The sequence below is a fragment of the Squalius cephalus genome (genome assembly GCF_949319135.1).
Source record: "Squalius cephalus genome assembly, chromosome: 7".
In the NCBI taxonomy this organism is placed as follows: domain Eukaryota; kingdom Metazoa; phylum Chordata; class Actinopteri; order Cypriniformes; family Leuciscidae; genus Squalius; species Squalius cephalus.
The window spans coordinates 27,901,207-27,920,565 of NC_137128.1; the positions used below are offsets into that span (position 1 = coordinate 27,901,207).

The 19,359-nt window shown below is 37.9% G+C and overlaps 1 protein-coding gene across 1 annotated transcript in view; it reads left to right on the forward strand.

The window, feature by feature from the left end:
- Positions 1-1,048: 1,048 nt before the first annotated feature.
- The window catches only part of cdh7a (cadherin 7a), a 50,999-nt gene continuing 32,688 nt past the window's right edge, over positions 1,049-19,359 (forward strand). The window contains exons 1-2 of the mRNA XM_079877032.1: positions 1,049-1,515; positions 6,780-7,236. Coding sequence (XP_079733158.1) covers positions 7,000-7,236 — 237 coding nt within the window. The 5' untranslated portion in view covers positions 1,049-1,515; positions 6,780-6,999. The remainder of the gene's footprint in view (positions 1,516-6,779; positions 7,237-19,359) is intronic.

The window sequence follows — 19,359 nt, forward strand, 5'->3', positions numbered from 1 at the left end:
AGCGATTCAATGACCATAACTCATTATTTATTTAGATTAAAAAAAAGAACTGTAGAGGGGAGCATTTTGATAAATATATGCACTATATTACATATTGATTATATTTTAAAGGCACACTGTGTAACTTTTCGCCACTAGAGGTCGTTTATTCAAAACAAAGGCATAGCTTGATGGCGCCTTGATTTCGCGGAATCATGGGAGTTTTTGTCTTCACCTCTACAGCCGGTGGAGAATACAAGGGACTGGGGCAGAAATCATATTCATGAATGACTGGTGCTTCCGCTTCTTCCGCTCATGCGTATGTGGGGTAACACAGTGCTGTTTTATAATATTAGATACATTTGAGTGTGTTGAAAGTTGTTATAATGCTAGTCTGTGCGTTCGGTCGGTGGCTACGAGACACTTGTTGCACACTGCAGTGAGCTAGATCAATTTTAGGCATGGAAAAAATGGTACTCGCGGTAAATCAAGATTTAAACAAATATACTAATGGTTGATCTGTATAACAATGATTAGTTTTCTGTTGATGAATGTATCCAACTGTTCTGTCGATGAACAGTTGCTCACCTGTCTAATAAAACACATAATGCTGTTTCCGGAAATCGAGGGTAACGTGAGTATGATATCACTGATAGGCGATGCAGGCGATGATTAAAATTTGGATATTTTAATCCAAAAATCTTACATAGTGTGCCTTTAACCTATTCTTAAATATTTCATGTATTTTTGAATAAATTGGAGTGGAAACAGAATTATGTCAAAAGTTATTATTATTAAACTGCCTTAAATGCTCAATTTAAATGTTTGGAAATCAGTTGTAACCTATACCCACATGTTTCCTGTGTAGATCACACCATTAGTTGAGATATATGATTCTTAATTAGATTGAAAAAAAAAAAAATTGTAAGTGCTTGAACCCACATTTCAGGAACACAGAATCACACTGACGAGATTTTAATTTAGTCCCTCTCTGCACACTTGGGCCCCTCTGTGCCCCCCTAGAATCCTACAGTCGCCACGGCTCCTTGGATACGCTGACTGACATCGGCACCTCCCCTCAGTGCAACGTTTCCCTGATGAGCGATGCTCCTCTAGCACACTAACAGAGACTTGTCCATTTTGTCAGCCACTTTTCACTAGGGACAATAAGTTGCGCGTTACCACTTTTTTCCCAGAGTTTGTGGGGACTGTGACTCCCGAGGCATGCTTCACGGATGGCCGACAGTGTTGTGGTCCCTTTGTGAGTTTCTCCACAGTGCTCTCCCCTGGCTGAGGTTCGCTGCAGCTGTGGCTTCTCAATAGGGCTTATTGTAGACGCGCGGAGTGTGAGCGAGCAGCGCAGTGATTGAGCGGAACGGAGGGAAAGACGCCTGTAGTGCAGGGATGCTCCTGAATATGTTTCCTTCACTCATTCGGGAAGAGCGCGTCTAGAGCGCCTGCGACGTGACGGAATCCTTCTGCATTTTCACAAGAACATTGACAATTTATCCGCGCGCGAAGGACCAAGAGGAAAAGGTGAGCGTGATTTTTTGCAGCGTTTACTGAGGTGCAATACCGTACAGACTGAGTGTATTTGCGGTGCCCGTTAACATACGGCTACAAAATCATTATAGAATGACATCTAAAAGTTGAGAAAGGGCAGTATTTTTTGTTATTTTATGTATTTATTTTTCAGAAAATGTCTGTTTTATTTAACGGACTGCAATGAAAGTATTGCATTTGCTATGGGGAAAAAATAATAAAAAGGAAAAATGAACGAAGCCTTTTTAAGTCAATACAATATATTCACGCACTATGCAGTTTAAAATATTGTAGAACAGTGTGGTCTGCATCAAGATTTTAAGAGCCGCTTCTCAAAGTTTCTCTCACTGCCTGTGATGTTTTAATATTCAGCGCTTTTCCCTCAGGAGCATCTGTGATGTCCAAAAGTTAAGGTCTGGCAGTCAGCATTTTAATCGAGCCGCTGCGAAGTACAATTTCTCAGTCCTAAGAGCAATAGTTGGGACCTTGCCAGAGAGTCGCATTTGTGATGCAAATACTGTCGTCTGTAGTGTGACTGTGAAAGATTTATTTTTGATGGGAAAATTGCCCAATGCTAGTTACAGAGGTTGTTGTTTTAAATTTTATGTGTAGTATTATACCAAAACAAAAGCAGATATAACAGATACAGAGGTGTAGATTTTCCTCACACCTCCGTATCGATATCAAATACCTCTCTGTCAGGACGCCACTGCAATGCCAACAACAGCACGGAGGCTCGTAGTGGAAACTTCGCTTGTAATGTGAAGCTGGCGGCCGCTAGGTGGCGCGTTGAGTGAACTGTTTGTGAGGCCAACTTGATTTAGTTTATAGGTTGTCCAAAAACTAATTGTGGATTTGGGTGTGTGTTGGTCAGTAGTATTTGCAGAATATGTTCAGTTTCCTTGTGCTGTTACAATTGCTTAGGCTACTTCCTGACTTAACATCTTGTAGCATATTTGCACTATCGTGCCCAAGCATAAAGGGCTGTCTTCAGAGGGATGACCAATAAATGTCGCCCTGAAATCTGGGGGTCCCACTAAGATTGTATATGCTATAGCCCATGGCTGTCATGTTGTTTTTTTGGCCCCAAGAAAAGATTATGAAAAGGGAACCACTGTTGTAAAATGGTAGTTTTAGGGGTTTTGACATGTTTGTGAAATGGGACTGGTGTAGTTTTGCCAGGCCATGTACACTGACAAAAAAAGTAGCTAGTAACTTTTACAATTAATTACAAAGAAACTGCAAGGGACACTTGCAGAATTAGAAATTCTGAAATAGTGTTTATTGTCAAATGCAGTCCAATAATATTGATTTTATTTACCTTTATTTATCATTATTATTATTATTATTATTTTTTTTTTTTTTCTGGGTCACCTATAAACATTTTGTACCAGGAATTTGAAATTGACTGTGTTTTGCATTAACATGATGCACTGATTGCACTTTTATGAAAATATAATATGAAAAGGCTTTTTTTTTGTGAAGCATGTAATGAAACAGTGCCAGAAAAATTGCCCTTTAATAAATTATAAATGTATTCTTTATTAGAAATTTTCATCATGCATTCTCATAAGCAGCCATATCCAGCCCAGATCCTTTCGTAATCTTGTCATAGTCACCCTCAAGAGTCTGCACAGCGAAGGGCAGCCATAATAAGAAGGCCATATGCTACCAGTCCGCAATGTGCTGTGTTTGATGTCCAGATGCCAGGAGCCTTGCTTTGCTCTGTGTTCGAGCATACTGTCCCTGGTGCGTGCCACAATCGCTCTTGCACCGCAGGGGGGCTATGACTAGAGAGTGTGTTGAGATGGGTTTTTGGAGCTGAGTCTCTGGCTGTGGCTGTGGGCGCTCTCTCACAGGGCGGTCTGCGCTGAAGCCTAAGCTCCTCTCGTCAGATGGCATGGGGGGCTAATGAGACTTCATCATCCTGTCCCAGACCATTTGGGCGATCTGTGCTGAACACAAAGTCCGGGGCCTCAGCCAAGCCTGACAGCGAGCAGATTCGGGCGGGGAAAAATGTTAGTGGGGGGCTGGACGGAGAAGAGAAACAAATATAGTACACTCATGGCATGGCATATAGTGGCCTTGTAATGTACAGTAATTCGTAATAGGTTTTTAGTCACGATCCATTATTTGATCCATCCAAAATAATCAGAGAATAATAAAATAAAACCAAAAAGGATTTGTGATGGATCCTGATACAGATTGTTTCAAAGAAGCTTCAAACTGAAAAATGACAGTGTAAATTCATCAATTATGAAACTATTTCAATTTAAGCCGTAAAGCAGCTCTACAGAAGATAATAGAGTGCAAGAGTTGGGTGCCAGAAGTAAAAGCTCCATTCATTTTCTCCATAGGGGAACAACAACGATAACTTGTAAAACTTTAAAGACAGACCTGTTGTGAGCTCATAGGATGTTAATTGATGATATATACTTTTGTTGAAGCCATCTGTTTCTATTATTTCAACTTTCAGTTTAATCAGTTCAATAACTGTCAATGTTGCAAAGTTCATCAATTGTGAAACGAGTTCAGTTCAGCTATAAGCTGCTCTGCAGAAGGCATTATACAGCTAAAGTCAGATCAATGTTGATTCAGTTCAGTTCAATAATGGTGTCGATGTTGCAAAGGTATAATCAAGATTGTGACATGCTGTCCTCATGTTAATTTCTGAAAAAAATTCCTTTGCGTATTGTGTTGCAATTTTCCTTCATTATAATTTCAGTCCTAATTTGGGTCCTAAGCAATTTAGTCATGCAAACTTGTCCTAAGATATTGCTTCACGCGCACAGCATTAAATAATCCCTGGGTTTGTTTCCTATGTCCTTGTTTGCTGTGTTTTAATGCAAGCGAATGATAAATGATTCATATCACCTTCCAGCTTTCTATTAGCCTGCGCTACGCTATAAGCATTCCAGACTCAAAGCTCTTTTTATTTTGCAGCGGTGTCATGTAGCACTTCAATGAAACTATTGGAGGTCAGAGATAATTGAGATGTTTAGAGGATTATTTTGCCATAACTGTGCTTTCTTGATACACATCGTCAACCATTTTTGAAAACTTTTTGTAGAATCTACTCAGTCAAACGCATAGAGATCTAATCAGCTGCTAAGCACTTGTAATTCCCCTATAAAGTGAAGCTTATGATAGAGATTACAGGCTTTAGATGAGACTTTTCCCCACTGAAGGGTCCTGGCACTGTGGTCTTCTGAAGCAAAGCGCAAGACGTTCTATTCTTCTCCAGCAGTGCTGGTGCTTTTGAGCTTGGAGAGAATACAAGGAGGGAATGCAATCCCAGAGGGATGCTTTTTGATTTACTCTTCTGTTCACCTTCAGAGCTCGAGCTTCAATTACGCTATTATTTTGCAGAGTTACAGTATCTGTCAAAGCTTTAATGTCACAGATGTGTTTAACACCTTTTATTTAAACCCTATATTACCATCAACACTTTTTAACGATGCTAACACTTTAACACTTTGAAACAGTGACATCGTTTGAAGCCCACCTAAACCTGCAAGAAATATAATTAATCTTATGTACATGCTGCGATAACTGTGTAGTTTTGAAATGCCACGCACTCTAAACCCAACATGGAAGTTGTTCTCTCTGTGAAGCGTAGGTCAGATCTCATCTTTTCTCGGACAACGAAGGATTTCTGTGGAGATTTGACATCCCGTTCAACATCAAAATAAGCTGTTGAGGCGTGAATCCTGCTGCTGTTGATTTGAACTGCTGGAAGGACAGATTTCTCTAGAGAACGTATATGTGCTCTATCCAAATCCCTTTTGAACTCTTTTTTTTCCAGACTTGTAAGTGTTTCACTTTAAAAGGATGTTAGAAACACCTAAAAGGCTCTCTCGGACCGAGAAGCTCCAGGGACCCCTTAGGAGAATTTTGTGCCTGGAATTTTGTCACTTCAACTTAGAGTGCACACTTTTAAATTGTAGTTCTCCTTTTCAATTTGGAGCATGAGGGGTTTTATACAATATAAAAATCCAGTGTCACTTACATAACACATAAGGTGCAGTGCAGCTTTGTAGTTCTTAGTAGCAGCTCTTGAGCTGGAGGTTGTAGGTTCAAACCCCAGATGTGTCCATTCATGAGCCCCTGCCATTGTGCTCTTGAGCAAAGCGCTTAACAAAAGTCATATAGATTAGAAAGTGACTGGTAAATGAAGAATAATATAATGTAATATATCTGTGAAATATGATGATGATAAACTGTGGGTCAAAGACATTATGCTCGTTGTTTTATTTTGTCAGGAACTATTCGTTTATTTAAAAATACATTAAAATGCAATTCATACTTGTTATACCACTTCTATGAATATCCAAATTGAAATTAATTTAGATATTTTTAAGTTTAAAAATGGTACAACTCTTACATCTTAATGAAGAAAAAAAGCCTTATTAATTTGTGAAAAGAAAACATTAAGTACTTGGCATAATCTTTTGTTAGTATTTATTTAAGAAAAATGTGTTGTTTACCTAAAAGTGATGTTTGCCTTAATATATATATATATATATATATATATTAAGGTAAACATCACTTTTAAGGTAAACAACACATATATATATATATTTTTTTTTTTTTAATGATTAAGATGTGTACACACATTCAAGATGTAAGGTAAATGTTATTACGTTTTGCTTGATAGATCACGTGACATTATTAATTGAGCATTAAAATGAAATCTTTTATTTTATTAATTTTGTATTAACTGAAAACCTTTTTTTCGAGAATGGTAAAAAAGCCATATAAAATGGTTTCAAAACCATATGAAACCATCATGAATACAGTGAACATGTGTTTTAAACTTATTTGACATATTTGACCCATATGCTGCCTTGCATAAGACAAGTATGCTCACTCCTTTGTTGGGACTTGGGATGGTACATATTTGCTTTATTTCTCCAAACCTTTGCATTGGAACTCTATCCCTCTCCTTCCGTCTGTTTCCCCCTCCCTCCCCGGTTCCCTTCAGCCCTAAAGATTAATGTGCTCCACTTTCAGCAGTGCTGTCAAATGCCCATCCAGAGGAAAGAGCTGAATGTCCGTTTTGCTCACCTGTAGTGGTCTGCCTGCACCTGCATCTCAGACTGCAACCTCTGAAATGCCAAAAGTCATGTTGTCTAAATCTGTGGTTCAAATGTGAAGTGCTATTGTAAAAATGACTCTCTTTTTGTATATTTCTTTGACTCTTTTCTCTCACTCTGATTTTCTTCAACCTCACTCTCTGATGTCTGTTCTCGCTGCAGGTTTGAGAGCTTCAGCTACAATCATCGTTCATTCCTGTGGTCTCTCCCATCAATTACTGGTCAGACGGTCTGCTCTATCCCGATACCTGCGCCAGTGCTGAGGGTGGTGCACAGTTTCCCTGGAGCAACGTCTTAGCCTCAAGATCTCTGGTGCCCGTTCAATACGGAGGAGTGTATTTTTTTTGTTTCCTTTTTTTACTTTCATCCTTTCATCCAAAAGATGCAGATAGGCTCTGCAGTGTGGACTGGACTGACTGTGGTGACTATGCTGCTGTTGGCCCAGTGGGACGTGGGCTGGGGGATGACACTGAACTCTGTCCCGCTCCGTCCGGCTTCCCTGAGGCCCATCAGATCTAGTGTGGGTGCATCCCTTCAAAGACACAAGCGCAACTGGGTGTGGAACCAATTCTTTGTCCTGGAGGAATACACAGGAGATGAACCTCTCTATGTTGGCAAGGTAAAGCAAAATAGGCTATATCCTCTGGCTCTGATATTTTATATGTACCGAGTCTAGTGCACTGAGGCCATTCCTGATGACAACTAGGGCTGAGCACTATTGTTTAATTATTATTTTCATTCTATGTTGAATTCATTATGTGAAATGCATAAATGTAACAAATATCATCAGAAAGGCGGACAAATTTAGAAAAATACTGAGAAGGCTAAAATTAATACCTGGTATTGTTCAAATGTTTGGGGTTATAAGATTGTTTTTTGAAAGAAGTCTCTTATGCTCACCAATGCTGTATTATTAGATCAAAACAGTAAAAACAGATGGAATATTATTACAATGTAAAATAATGATTTTCTATTTAAATATATATTAAAATAGTAATGATGCTGAATTTTCAGTCTTCAGTGTTGTTCTGAAATGCTAATTTGGTGCACAAGAAACATTTCTTATTATTATCGATGTTGAAAACAGTTTAATATTTTTGTAGAAACCGTGATGCATTCTTTTCTTGAATAGAAATAAAAATAGGAATCTTTTGTAGCATTATAAATGTCTTTACTGTCACTTTTGATCAATTTATTGCATCCCTGCTTAATAAAAGTATTTATTATAAAAAGAAAAAAATCTTACTGACCCCAAACTTTTGAATGGTAGTGTGCATCTCATTTGACTACTTTTGGTCAGATACAGTGTGGTCACTTTTCGGTTCTTTTTCAAAGAAATCACCCGAAATGGATGTTTATAACAGGGAAAATATTTATAGATGTTTATAAAAGGGATCTTAGATCACGTCCAGTGGCTGCCTGTTAACTGAGCTGACATGTTTATTTAGATAATGTACTTGGGGTGCCCAGAAGCCAGTAGAGCTGTCCAGTCGCAGACTTATTTCTCTGGAGTGTCTGGCAATGTCTAGTGTCTTAGCCGCACATGATCGCTATTTCTGCTAAACGTGATGCTAATTAAACATGACAAGATATTGTGCATAGACCTGGCATACGCAGGCCTCTTGAGACAGGCTCTTGCTTTTGTGAGAAAGTTTTCATTTTAAAGGAGCTGTATCATGAGGAATCATGACGAAGATATGTGGTACGCAAATATACAGAACTCAAAAAAACTTTATTTGCAACTGGAACCGTTGAAAGGCTGCAAAGGCAGTTTGTTGAATGCATCGAAACATCAGAGAGAGTGAGAAAAAATGCTATTTAAAACAGAAATATGATGTGCTTGAAAGTTTAAACACTTTTGATTATCACATTTTCTGACCTTATGTTTTGATATAGTAGCATTATATCTTCCAATTAGAAAGCATTTCTCATTATGGCGCAGTGAAACAGATACTCTCGCATACACATGTCTCATGTTTCTGTCATGATGAGGTTTAATAGTACTTTGTGAAGATGTGTCAATCAAGCTCCTTAATGAAGTGCATGTGAAGAACAGATGCTCTGCCTGCATATTTCCTACATGTGAACATTTGAATCAGTAATATAACATTACTCTGAGGCTCTTTTAAAAGCTTTGCTAATATTAATTTACAGAAAAGGCAGGGGTTGATGTATGCTGTCCTATCAAAGCCCAGGCTTTGGCCTTTAAAGTGTTTTAGTCATTTTCCCTCATATTAATGACAGTCTGTAGATGAATGTGTAGCTTGTGAATATCTGATGCATTGTTTGATCAAAACTCTTTGGCATGTGGATGATCATGTTTTTAATGAATATCACATGTAGTGTTTGATCAAACCTCTTTGATGCGATGTGGATTTTATAGTCGTACTGTGATCTACAGTAAATGAGCCACACAAAGAGGAAAAAAAGCATCATCACAAAAGGAAGCGTATTTTCTTTTATGTATTGGCTCCAGTCCGCTAGCATTGCTTTATACGCACAGGCTTGTAAGTAGTTAGCTTGATGCTAAACGCAAAGACAGCCAAAAGCTTTCCTGTTTTAAGGATAATGAGCCAGATACTCCAACACGCCACCTGCTCTACTTTCCTTGGCTTTTACAATACATTATCTCTCAGCCACTATATCACACACCTCTCTACCTTCACACACTCAAAACCCTGACAGCCAGGTTGAACCTTATTAGATTTTGGCTCATCTCCAATTCACTCTAGCCGGAGGGATCCGGGCAAAAGAGAAGTGACTGAACACAAATGTTTCCCCCGTTCTGAATAATGATCAGCGGAGTAATGTACAGTATAGGGGGGCTTATCTCTCTATCTTTCCATAGGAAAGAGAAGTTGCAAAATCTCTTGAAGCTCTCAGATGTTTCTCCTGGACCATAAAGAGATTATGCTTTGGTTCTCATTAGAAAGAGGTGCTAATTTTATACCTCTATTGCTATATGTCACCATATGACACATTTGCGTCTATTTTTTATTGATTTGAACAAATTCTATAGGATAAGCATCTGAGACAAAGTTGATGAGGCAGAACTGAGAACTCCATTAAGCTATGAAAGGGCGACCTTTGAGCAATAACATTTTCCTCCTGGTTTCTCTTTCAAATTTCGCCATCTTTCACGTCTCAAGTGCTGAATGTATTCTGTATGATGGTCAATGGCTGGCTGCTTGTTCTCATTTCTTGGCTTTTATGTAGACATTCATCTTTTGATCTCTAGTGAGCATGAAAGATGGTCTTGTTCATCAAGATAAGAGTGGCATAATACAGACATAAAAGACAGGGTCCTCATAAACAACTAACCATAAGATCTATAGAACGTTTTCATATTTTCTTTCTTTTAATGCCTATGCCCCTTTTCAAGGTATAAACAGCAAAATAAAATAAAAAGTAGTGGTTGACTGAGATGTTTTTTTTTTATTTTATGGCTGATATCTGGGGGGCAGGGAGGCTGATATGCTGATTTATATTTACATATTTTATGTTAATACATATTATTAATTGTAATTAAATTATGAGATGCACACAAAATTGCTGAATGAGCCCCTATTTTACATAATTTAACTGTACATATATTTAAATGTAACTTTAACAAAAAAAGAATTGAAATAAATGAATACTTTTTTCAGCAAGGACACGTAAATTGATCAAAAATGACAGTAAAGTCGTGTATAATATTACAAAAGGTTTCTCTATTCGTCAGAGAATTCTGAAAAAAGTTTATTACAGTTTCCACAAAAATATTAAGCAACACAACAACATTGTTTTCAACATTGATAATAATGATAAAAAACAAATGTTTTTGAGTACCAATTCACCAGAGTGAGCATCTGTTGGTGAACTTAGGTACACTCTCAGAAAATATGGTACAAAAAAGCTGTCACTACTAAGGTACCCTTTAAAAATGTTCTAATGTACCATTTAGGTACTAACTTAATAATAACTAATAACACTTTTGGTACCAATATGTACCTTTCGAAATGGTACCGCCCCAGTGACAGCTTTTGTGCCTTTTTGTCTGAGAGTGTATGACAGAGAGTAATTGTACCGCTACTCTGCAATTACCATTGGACACAATTGGATAGCTGTTGTATTCTTGAGGTTTGAGGCAAATAGAAGAGCAGGAGATAAAGTATGGGACCCAAAAGCTTTTATTGATCTTCAATACACAGTTTCATGGAAATTGCAAACATATATCAATCATAACATATAAAAACTTTACATAAAAGGTAGACATGCACACTGTTGCAAGGTTAGGCATAAGTTCTGGCTTCTGACCTTTCAACCCTGATCTAACAGAGAGCAGAGACTAAACCCTTTCAGCAGCAATTTGGCTTGATGATGCTCTTAACTTCTAACAACCTGATTTTTACGTTCATGCAGAAAGTTGAAAGATGCGTTGTGCTCCTATAAAGAGACAAACACACTTCCCAGGCAGAGATTTGATGTCGAGACTCCAGGCTGATTGAAGAAGGACTTTGATGCTTCCAGAGAGTAAAAGAGTAGAACCTTTTGAAGCAGTTTTCACATCAACTATCTTCATCTTTTCATTTATATCTTTGTTTTTTTTTGGTTTCCACCAGTCTTTATAAGAAACATAAGAAAACTTTAATTTCCGTCTCTAATTAACTCTTGAAATAACATTTTCTTTTGGTTTTATGCTTTATTGATTGTCTCTCACTCTTGATTCATGCTGGAAAACAAGATTTTTCTGTTACTGAGAACAATGAGCAGAGAAGCGTACAGAGCGGCTTATTCATAATCAAACAAGCAGTCTGACATACAGCAGTCCAATCTGCTCACCCGTTATTATCTGTGAAATTATACCAGAATGAATTTAATGAATATGTCTTTGCCATCTTGATATCGTACCATCAGCGACTGGGATTATTGCCCATGGTGACCTCTTTGCAGCCTGATGAATATGGATATGATAGGTCCAGCTTGAATAAAATGCTCAAACGAGAGGGATGTCAAAGAGAGCGCGATGAATAATGCATATCCGTGTCTCTGGGGTGAGTTCAGTAATATCAACAATTATTAGAAATGACCCCAGTGTCTCCACTGAAAGTACACATTCATTACAGTACTTCCAGGCGAGTTCACTTCGGAATAAGCATAAACAAGTGTCCGATGTCATTAATAGTTCCATCACAATTCCAAGTTTCCTGGACTTTTATCCTAACCGCGTAATTAAAAATCTTCCCTCTGGTTCGGAATCACACTGATTTGACGACTCGCAGCTGCTTGTTGCCCTCTCATTGTCATCTTTGAACATCATAAGATGTGCAGGGCCCGTCGGTTTAAATCCCTCAGCTGGGTGTTGAATGTCCGATCATATTCTGCCTATATTTGTTGAGTACACCAGAGAAAAAGGCTTTGAATTCAGCTCTAATTGGGGGGGATCCTTTGATGGTGCAGTTTGTGCAATAGCAAGGTGGGGAACGTTCCCAGGCCGATTCCCGTCATGATACATTTGCATTTCCTTTTTCCTAGCCTGCCAAAAACAACTCGTAGCTCACCTTCTAAATGCGCGCTTAATAAGAAGCAGACCAGGAGTGCCGCTGTAACCCTGCGGTGAGGATGAGAGATCTAGACTTTTCTCCCCTTCTGGCCACCAGGAAGCCTTTCGTCAGCCAGGCCGAGCAGATTAAACGCGCCCTCCGTCGTGCCCGCCCTCCCACCACATCAATGATTTGTGCAAACTGAATTAAACAAAATGAAACAGAAGAGAAAGAGTTCTTTTCATGTTGCAGATCAACAAGCGTTCCCCAAATCCTCTCTGGAGTGATTTCTAACATATGTTGGGTAATTAAATGCAGTGCGGGAGAAGATGGGCCGCTTTTCATCTGCTTCCAGTCCGTACTGGTCCATGCCACGGCCATTTGTCATCAGTGAAGATGAAAGTCATTGGGTTGGCAGTCACGGCCTGGACTCTGGTGCCAACCCTGCGAGCATGTGTGCTCGCACATATACAATCAGCAAGTATGGGTTCGCACCCGAACGCCCACAAATGGAGATGGTAAAGAAAGTGAATTGTGTCTTTTCAGATAATTAAGGCTGAGGGCATTGAGGGTGTCTAGTTGCAGAGGTGCTTTTTAATAGAATCTGGCAGAGTCTTTCTCATATGGAGAGTGATATGAGCTGACACCACTGAATCTAATGACAGGAATAAGGAATCCTCCACAATAAGGGAGAGATGTGGCTCGCACCTCCTTGGCGAAGAGCAGCTCCACAACACAATAAAATACCATTTGCATTTATATAGCACTCTGCAGGTGTTGATTCAGGTGAAATATTACAACAGGGGGAAGAATCCCACACCACGAAAGCGTATTGAAAGGCACAGGCAAATAGATCCAGTATGTAAAAAGCTATCAAGTACAAATGACTGCCTTTCCTCACAGAATCAGTCGTTTGCCTTTTATTATAGACGGGATTTTAGCCTGGCTCTTGATTACCCGGGGTGGTAAGATGGTTTTAAAAGCAAAGGAAAATGACATTGGAAAGCACTACATCATCTGAGCTTGGAACAGGGAAGAAAATGCATGTCCCGGTTCTGTCGTTATCCATAAGAGTCGCAAACAGCAAGCACTGATGTACAAACAGTTCCAGAATGCCAAGCTAGGTTTCTTTCACCTTTAAATGGTGAGCCAAGGGTATTTCTGAGGGAATTGTTGCTTTAATGAGACTGTGCGTGTCTATGCTTATGTGCTTACGCAGCGATTATTGATAGCTGACAAACTAACATGCCTCAGTTCTGTCCTTTATGCTAAAAATATGAGTTTGGATTTGTTTAGTTGGTGTGAATGCAGTTTTTTTATTTTTATTTTTTTATCTAAATGTGTTCCAGTGATTTATTGATGAAGGGCTCCAGACTAACATTTGAGAGCAGTGGCACCAGATTTGATAGTGCCAAGGGAGGGGACAAAAACGAATCATCCTATCAATTTCACAAATAATTACAGATACTAATAATATTACATAATTTATCAAAAACACATTTTCTTTTTAATATATGTAAGCAACAGTAACATTTGTAAGAAGTGTAAACTAAAAACCTAATTATTATAGGGAAATAATTAAAGGGGTGGTTGATTATGATTTCACTTTTCTAACTTTAGTTAGTGTGTGTAAAGTTGCTGTTTGAGCATAAACAACATCTGCAAAGTTACAATGCTCAAAGTTCGAAGCAAAGGGAGATATTTGCTTTTAAATAAATTGCTTTTTAAGGACTACAACAAACGGCTGAAAGGGACAACACAACATTCCTCCCGGGTTAGTGATATCACCAACCCTAGAATTTACATAAACCCCGCCCCCTGAACACGATTTATAGATTATCAAGGCAGAATATGCTAATCAATGACTAGAAGATAACTACACATCAGCTACATAAATTCATCAACCAACCATTCAGAAATGTCCTGTTGCATTCTACATGTTGTCACTTCTTGAGTCTCTCCATCATTGACTCCGTTGACATCATCTGGCTCCAGTTTGTACATAAAAGGCTAAAAGTTTTTGAAATTTTCAGTGCATGTCTGTGAGGTAAAAGGACACAAGCCCTTGAAGCTCCGCCCTCTGTCGCGAGCAGCAGCTCATTTGCATTTAAAGGAACAGACACAAAGCGGTGCATTTTTGCTCACCCTCAAAAAGTGACAACTTTAACATGCTATATAAAAATATCTGTGGGGTATTTTGAGCTAAAACTTCACATAGACACTCTGGGGACGTTTGTGTTCTACAGCCCTTGATTCTACTTGTTCTTCCATAGTATCATACATTTGGAGTTCATGGTAACATGGGTAAAATCATGTATGGCTCCTCACTACCTTGGAAAAAAGTAACTATTTGGTTTCTAACTAAAATACTGTAAATATATTCCCTTATCTCTGTTATAAATTTATTACGGTATACATGACTAATATAGTAACATTCAATATGACTATCCCATATTTTTTGTCAAAATACCATGGTTACAGTTCATGTTAATACAGTAAATCCATGGTAGATGTAGGTGATTTGTGAATTCATCAGCCTTCTAACTTTGATCAATTCAATGTTTCTCTTATTTTCCACTTTAAAAGGGTCATGAATTGAGGAATCAATTTTTCCTTGATCTTTTGACATGCAAGAGGTCATTGTACTATTAAAACATCCTGCAAGTTTTAGAACTCAAATCTTTCTTGTTCATCCAAAAACAGCTTCTATTTTAAACCAAGCTCCGAAAACGACTCATTTCAGATTTTGTCACATTATGACGTAATAGTGTGACTGTCACACACACTCAGTTTTGTTTGTTCTTAGTTTCTGTTATCATTGACTTTCAGTTTGTTTTCATCAGTCACATGTGTTTCTTTGTCTTAGTTTCCCGCCAGTCATCAGTTGTCATGGATACTATCTAATCACTATCTCATCTAATCATAACACCTGTTCATTATAATTTTATTATCTCTGTGTATTTAGTTCCTCTGTTTTCAGTCTTTGGTTGTCGGTTTTTGTTGGACACACGGTTATGTCTTTGCACCTGCTTTTGGATTAAATCTTGTATAAATTTTAAATCTGCCTTCTTCAGTCTTCTACATCTGGTGACAGAGACGAAAGATTGCCTCTACAACACCTAGCCTTTCTACATCATTGCATTTTTGGCCCCTCCCACAGGCGCAATAGTGAGATGCTAAGGAGATACAGGATCATTGGACTAAAAAATAACATTCCTTATTAGCGCTGGGAGAAAAAAATGTATGCATTGCCATCCTCTCTCCAATGATTCTGGATCGATTCTGAGAATTTCAGAATCGATTCTGAGCTTAGTTTTTAACCAGATGCGCGGTGACGCTGCGTGTGCTTTAGAAACACCCGTACTCTGCTTGCTTCCAATTCCTCAGAACACCACTCGAACCATCCATAAAATAATCTTTCATAAAGTTCTGAAAGGTTGAAATGAATTACAACAACATTCACTGGCTTCATTGCATAAGATATGCTCTGTGAGAAACACACGCTTTGCTTTGCGATGCTTGCATATAAAACTTGTATACGTGTGCAGTCTCGCCAGCCGGTATTTTTATTACAAATGCTCTACGAAGGCATCAATTATGTCGTTTGGAATGCAGTGGGCTTATATTTAAAAATATGAAACTCACTGACAGAAGGCTGCTTTCAATTTCAAATACTCTTGCGCTTTGTGAAGAGTGCTCGTACAGGCGGCTGTGTGCGACTCCGTTTAAATGGTTAAAGATATTTGTGTATTAGTGTGGATGCAGCTTATTAGAGCTCCTGCTGTCTATGATGTCATCAGTAATAATCAAATAACAGTAAAGATCAGAAAGAGAAAAATCACATTCAGATACTATTAAATACAGAAAGCACTCTTTGTTCATTGCATGTAATACGTTTTGTTATTGTTTCTCTTCATTATCTTCCACTTGCTTTTATGTTTTGATCTGCTATATTAGCTTATATAATTAACTTTTAGCATACGATTATTTTTATTTAATTTATAATTTGTAATTGTTTTAAAAAAGTACTTATAATTACATATGTAATTGAAAAAAAAAAATATACATATATATTTTAATTCTTCAAGTTGATAAACACCACAGTAAGACAATGGTATTATGCAAGACCTGTGGTAAATGATCATAAAATAACTCTGAATGGCAACAGTAGGCCTTCTTCATGTTCACGTTTCTAGTCGTATTAGCTTCAAGTACTGGATCAAACAGCCTTCATTCTTTCTGTCATTTCCTAAAGGAGAGGGTAACCTATTTTTGCAGTGATAGCATGATTAGCATTGGTCTTTGAGGATGACTGCTCTCTTGTTTCAGGCTGATGAACAGAACAGGAAACTCCCACACATCGAGGTTAGCACAGTGACTCAGCATCTAGTTTGTTTAAGAATCATCTAACATAATAAGTTTTCCACTTGGCTGCTGGTTAGCATTATTGCAATTAGCTTTCGTGCTTCATTAGCACCACTATTCTAAAGCTAAGGGATTTAAGTCTAACTGATTAGACGCATTAAAATGTCATAATCTATTTTGTTTCATAATGTTTTGTTGGTGGATGCTTCATTTTTAGTTTCTTTCTTTAATATCGGATTCCCAAAAAAAAAATCATATTGAGCTAATTTTGTCTCTTTAAAAAGCGTCATCAACATGAGTACCACTGTGAGTTTAGGTGAAGCTGTTGCTACAGTAGGTAATGGCTCAGGATGAGAAAATGCCACTTCCCTGTTTTATTCATATCTTTGTCACCTTGCATTTACCATCAAAACATTAAGCACAAAAAACAGCATGCCACTTGCATTTGTCTGCCAAGACATGCAAAGGATGTGAGCTGTTTTGAGACAAGAAGAGATGAGAAATGCTTTACTCTAAAATAAAGGTGAACAGGCGCATGCAAAGCATATATAAATAGGGCTCCTGACTGTGAATAAATGTTTGCATTTTGCACTTTTTCCCTGCAATTAAGTTTTGTTAGAGGTCCCACTGGTTCCGCTGCAAATTAAGTTGCCCAACTCTTTTAGAATATGGGCTGACATTCGTATGGCAAATAAGAAACATCAAACTGCAAATGCTCCAAAAGCGGAAAGAAACAGCGCAACTTGTTTGAATTGTGCGGCACAAACCATTTATAAGCTCGGCCTAACAGTCAGCGCAGCGCAAGCTCAGAGCAGATTAATTTACTTGCAGATCGATCACACGACAGGTATTAAACTGTGCTGCGACATCCACTGAGAAGTGTTTCACAAACCTCAAATGTAATTTCTTTCACAAACCTCAAATGTAACCTTGGACCACAAAACCAGTCTTATGGGTAATTTATTTTTTATTTTTTATTGAGAAGTATACATAATCTGAAAGCTGAATAAATAAGCTTTCCATTGATGTGTGGTTTGTTATGGATAATATTTGGCCCGAGATACAACTATTTGAAAATCTGGAATCTGAGGGTGCAAAAAAAAAACTTTAAAGCCTTTAAAGTTGTCCATTTCTGTTGGCGATTGTGCTGCATCTACTCACAAAAATACATTTTTTATATATTTAAGGTAGGAAACCTACAAGATATCTTCATAGAACATGATCTTTACTTAATATCCTAATAATTTTTGTCATAAAAGAAAAATCGACTGGTTTTGTGGTCCAGGGTCACAAATGTCTTGGGGATTTAAGTTTTTTAAGTCCAAATGAAACAACGCTGACATTCTCAGCAGCATTAAAACGGGTCAAGAACTGCATTTTTTTTTATTATTATTTTGTAATGTTTCCTTAAGGGTGCACTTATAATGTTAGTATGATTTTTACATCAAAAATTTTCATAATTTAGAAATAAAAGGCCATTTTCTACCCTGAAAAAGTTGTCTAATTATGGTCTGTGATACTGTGATATTTCTTATGATAAATAATAAGCATTGTTGTTTTGTGACTGTGGGTAGCCTAAATACTAGTAGTTTAAAAACTATAACTGCTCTGTGGTGAAAAATGTATATTCTTTAATTCTCTTAAAAGATTATTTAGTATGAGTCTACTATATTTATTGCCAAAAGATAAAGCATGATAAATATGCATTTGTCTCAATACAGTTCATACTGTTGGGGTCAGTAAGTGTTTTTTAAGAGAAGTTTCTTATGCTCACAAATGCTGCATTTATCACAGAAAAAAATAATAATACTGTTTTCTACTTTATTCCTGTGATGTCAACACTGAATTTTCAGCATCATTACTCCAGTCTTCAGTGTCACATGATCCTTTATAAATCATTCTAACATGCCGATTTGCTGCTCAAGTTGAAAACAGTTGTTCTGCTTAATATTTTTTTGTGGAAACCTTGAAAGCCACTTTTATTTGAAATATACATTTTTTTTGGTAATAATATAAACGTACTGTATCACCTTAATTGTCCTGTGTGAATGTTAAACTAAGCAATTTCTACACATCTATATGATGCCACTTATTTTGCAGTGCTTAATTCGCAGACAAGAGGCATGTTCATTGCTTTGATTGAGTAGATGTAGTTAATTAAGGGAGGCACCATCTGTAATATATCTTGCTGTGCAATTTTAGTCACAGCTTCTGAATCGCTATATGAAGAAATTACACTAAACGCCTCGCCAGTGCCGATCACTCCAGCAACAACACCCATATCAATTGTGTTATTGATTATGAAGTTCGTTTCAGATTGAAAGTCACTCATTATGTGAGATTGTGAGGAAAGTAACTGATGTGCGCTGGCAGGCAAGACACTTCCACATTTGCCACATCCATAATCTTTCCGTATTTGGAGTGAGTGAGAGTGGCTAAGAGAGGGAGCATCATATTAAGGGCACCCCTGCAGGATCCAAGAAGGAGACAGATGAACATAAATTAGCTGTGTGTAAAACAGGCAGCGTTTGTAATCTCACAACGTAATTGGGCTCGCTGGTTTGCCAGAGACAGATGACAGGGATGTAATGACACTCTTCATTTATCTTCTTTATTGTGGTGGAATGCGTTGGCAGCGTGAGACTGGTCCCGGTCCAGATGAAGGAAACGTTACGTTGTGCTATCATCCACGTCAACAACAACCCACATTGCTTATTTACAGAGTCAGACATGGCATGACTCAGCCGGATAGTTTAGGGGTGGTGAGATTGCCGGCAGCTCTTACTAAAGGCTGAGAGAGAAAAGGTGAGCACTCATCCCAAGACTTCACCCTCCTAACTGGCTTCCTCCAGTAT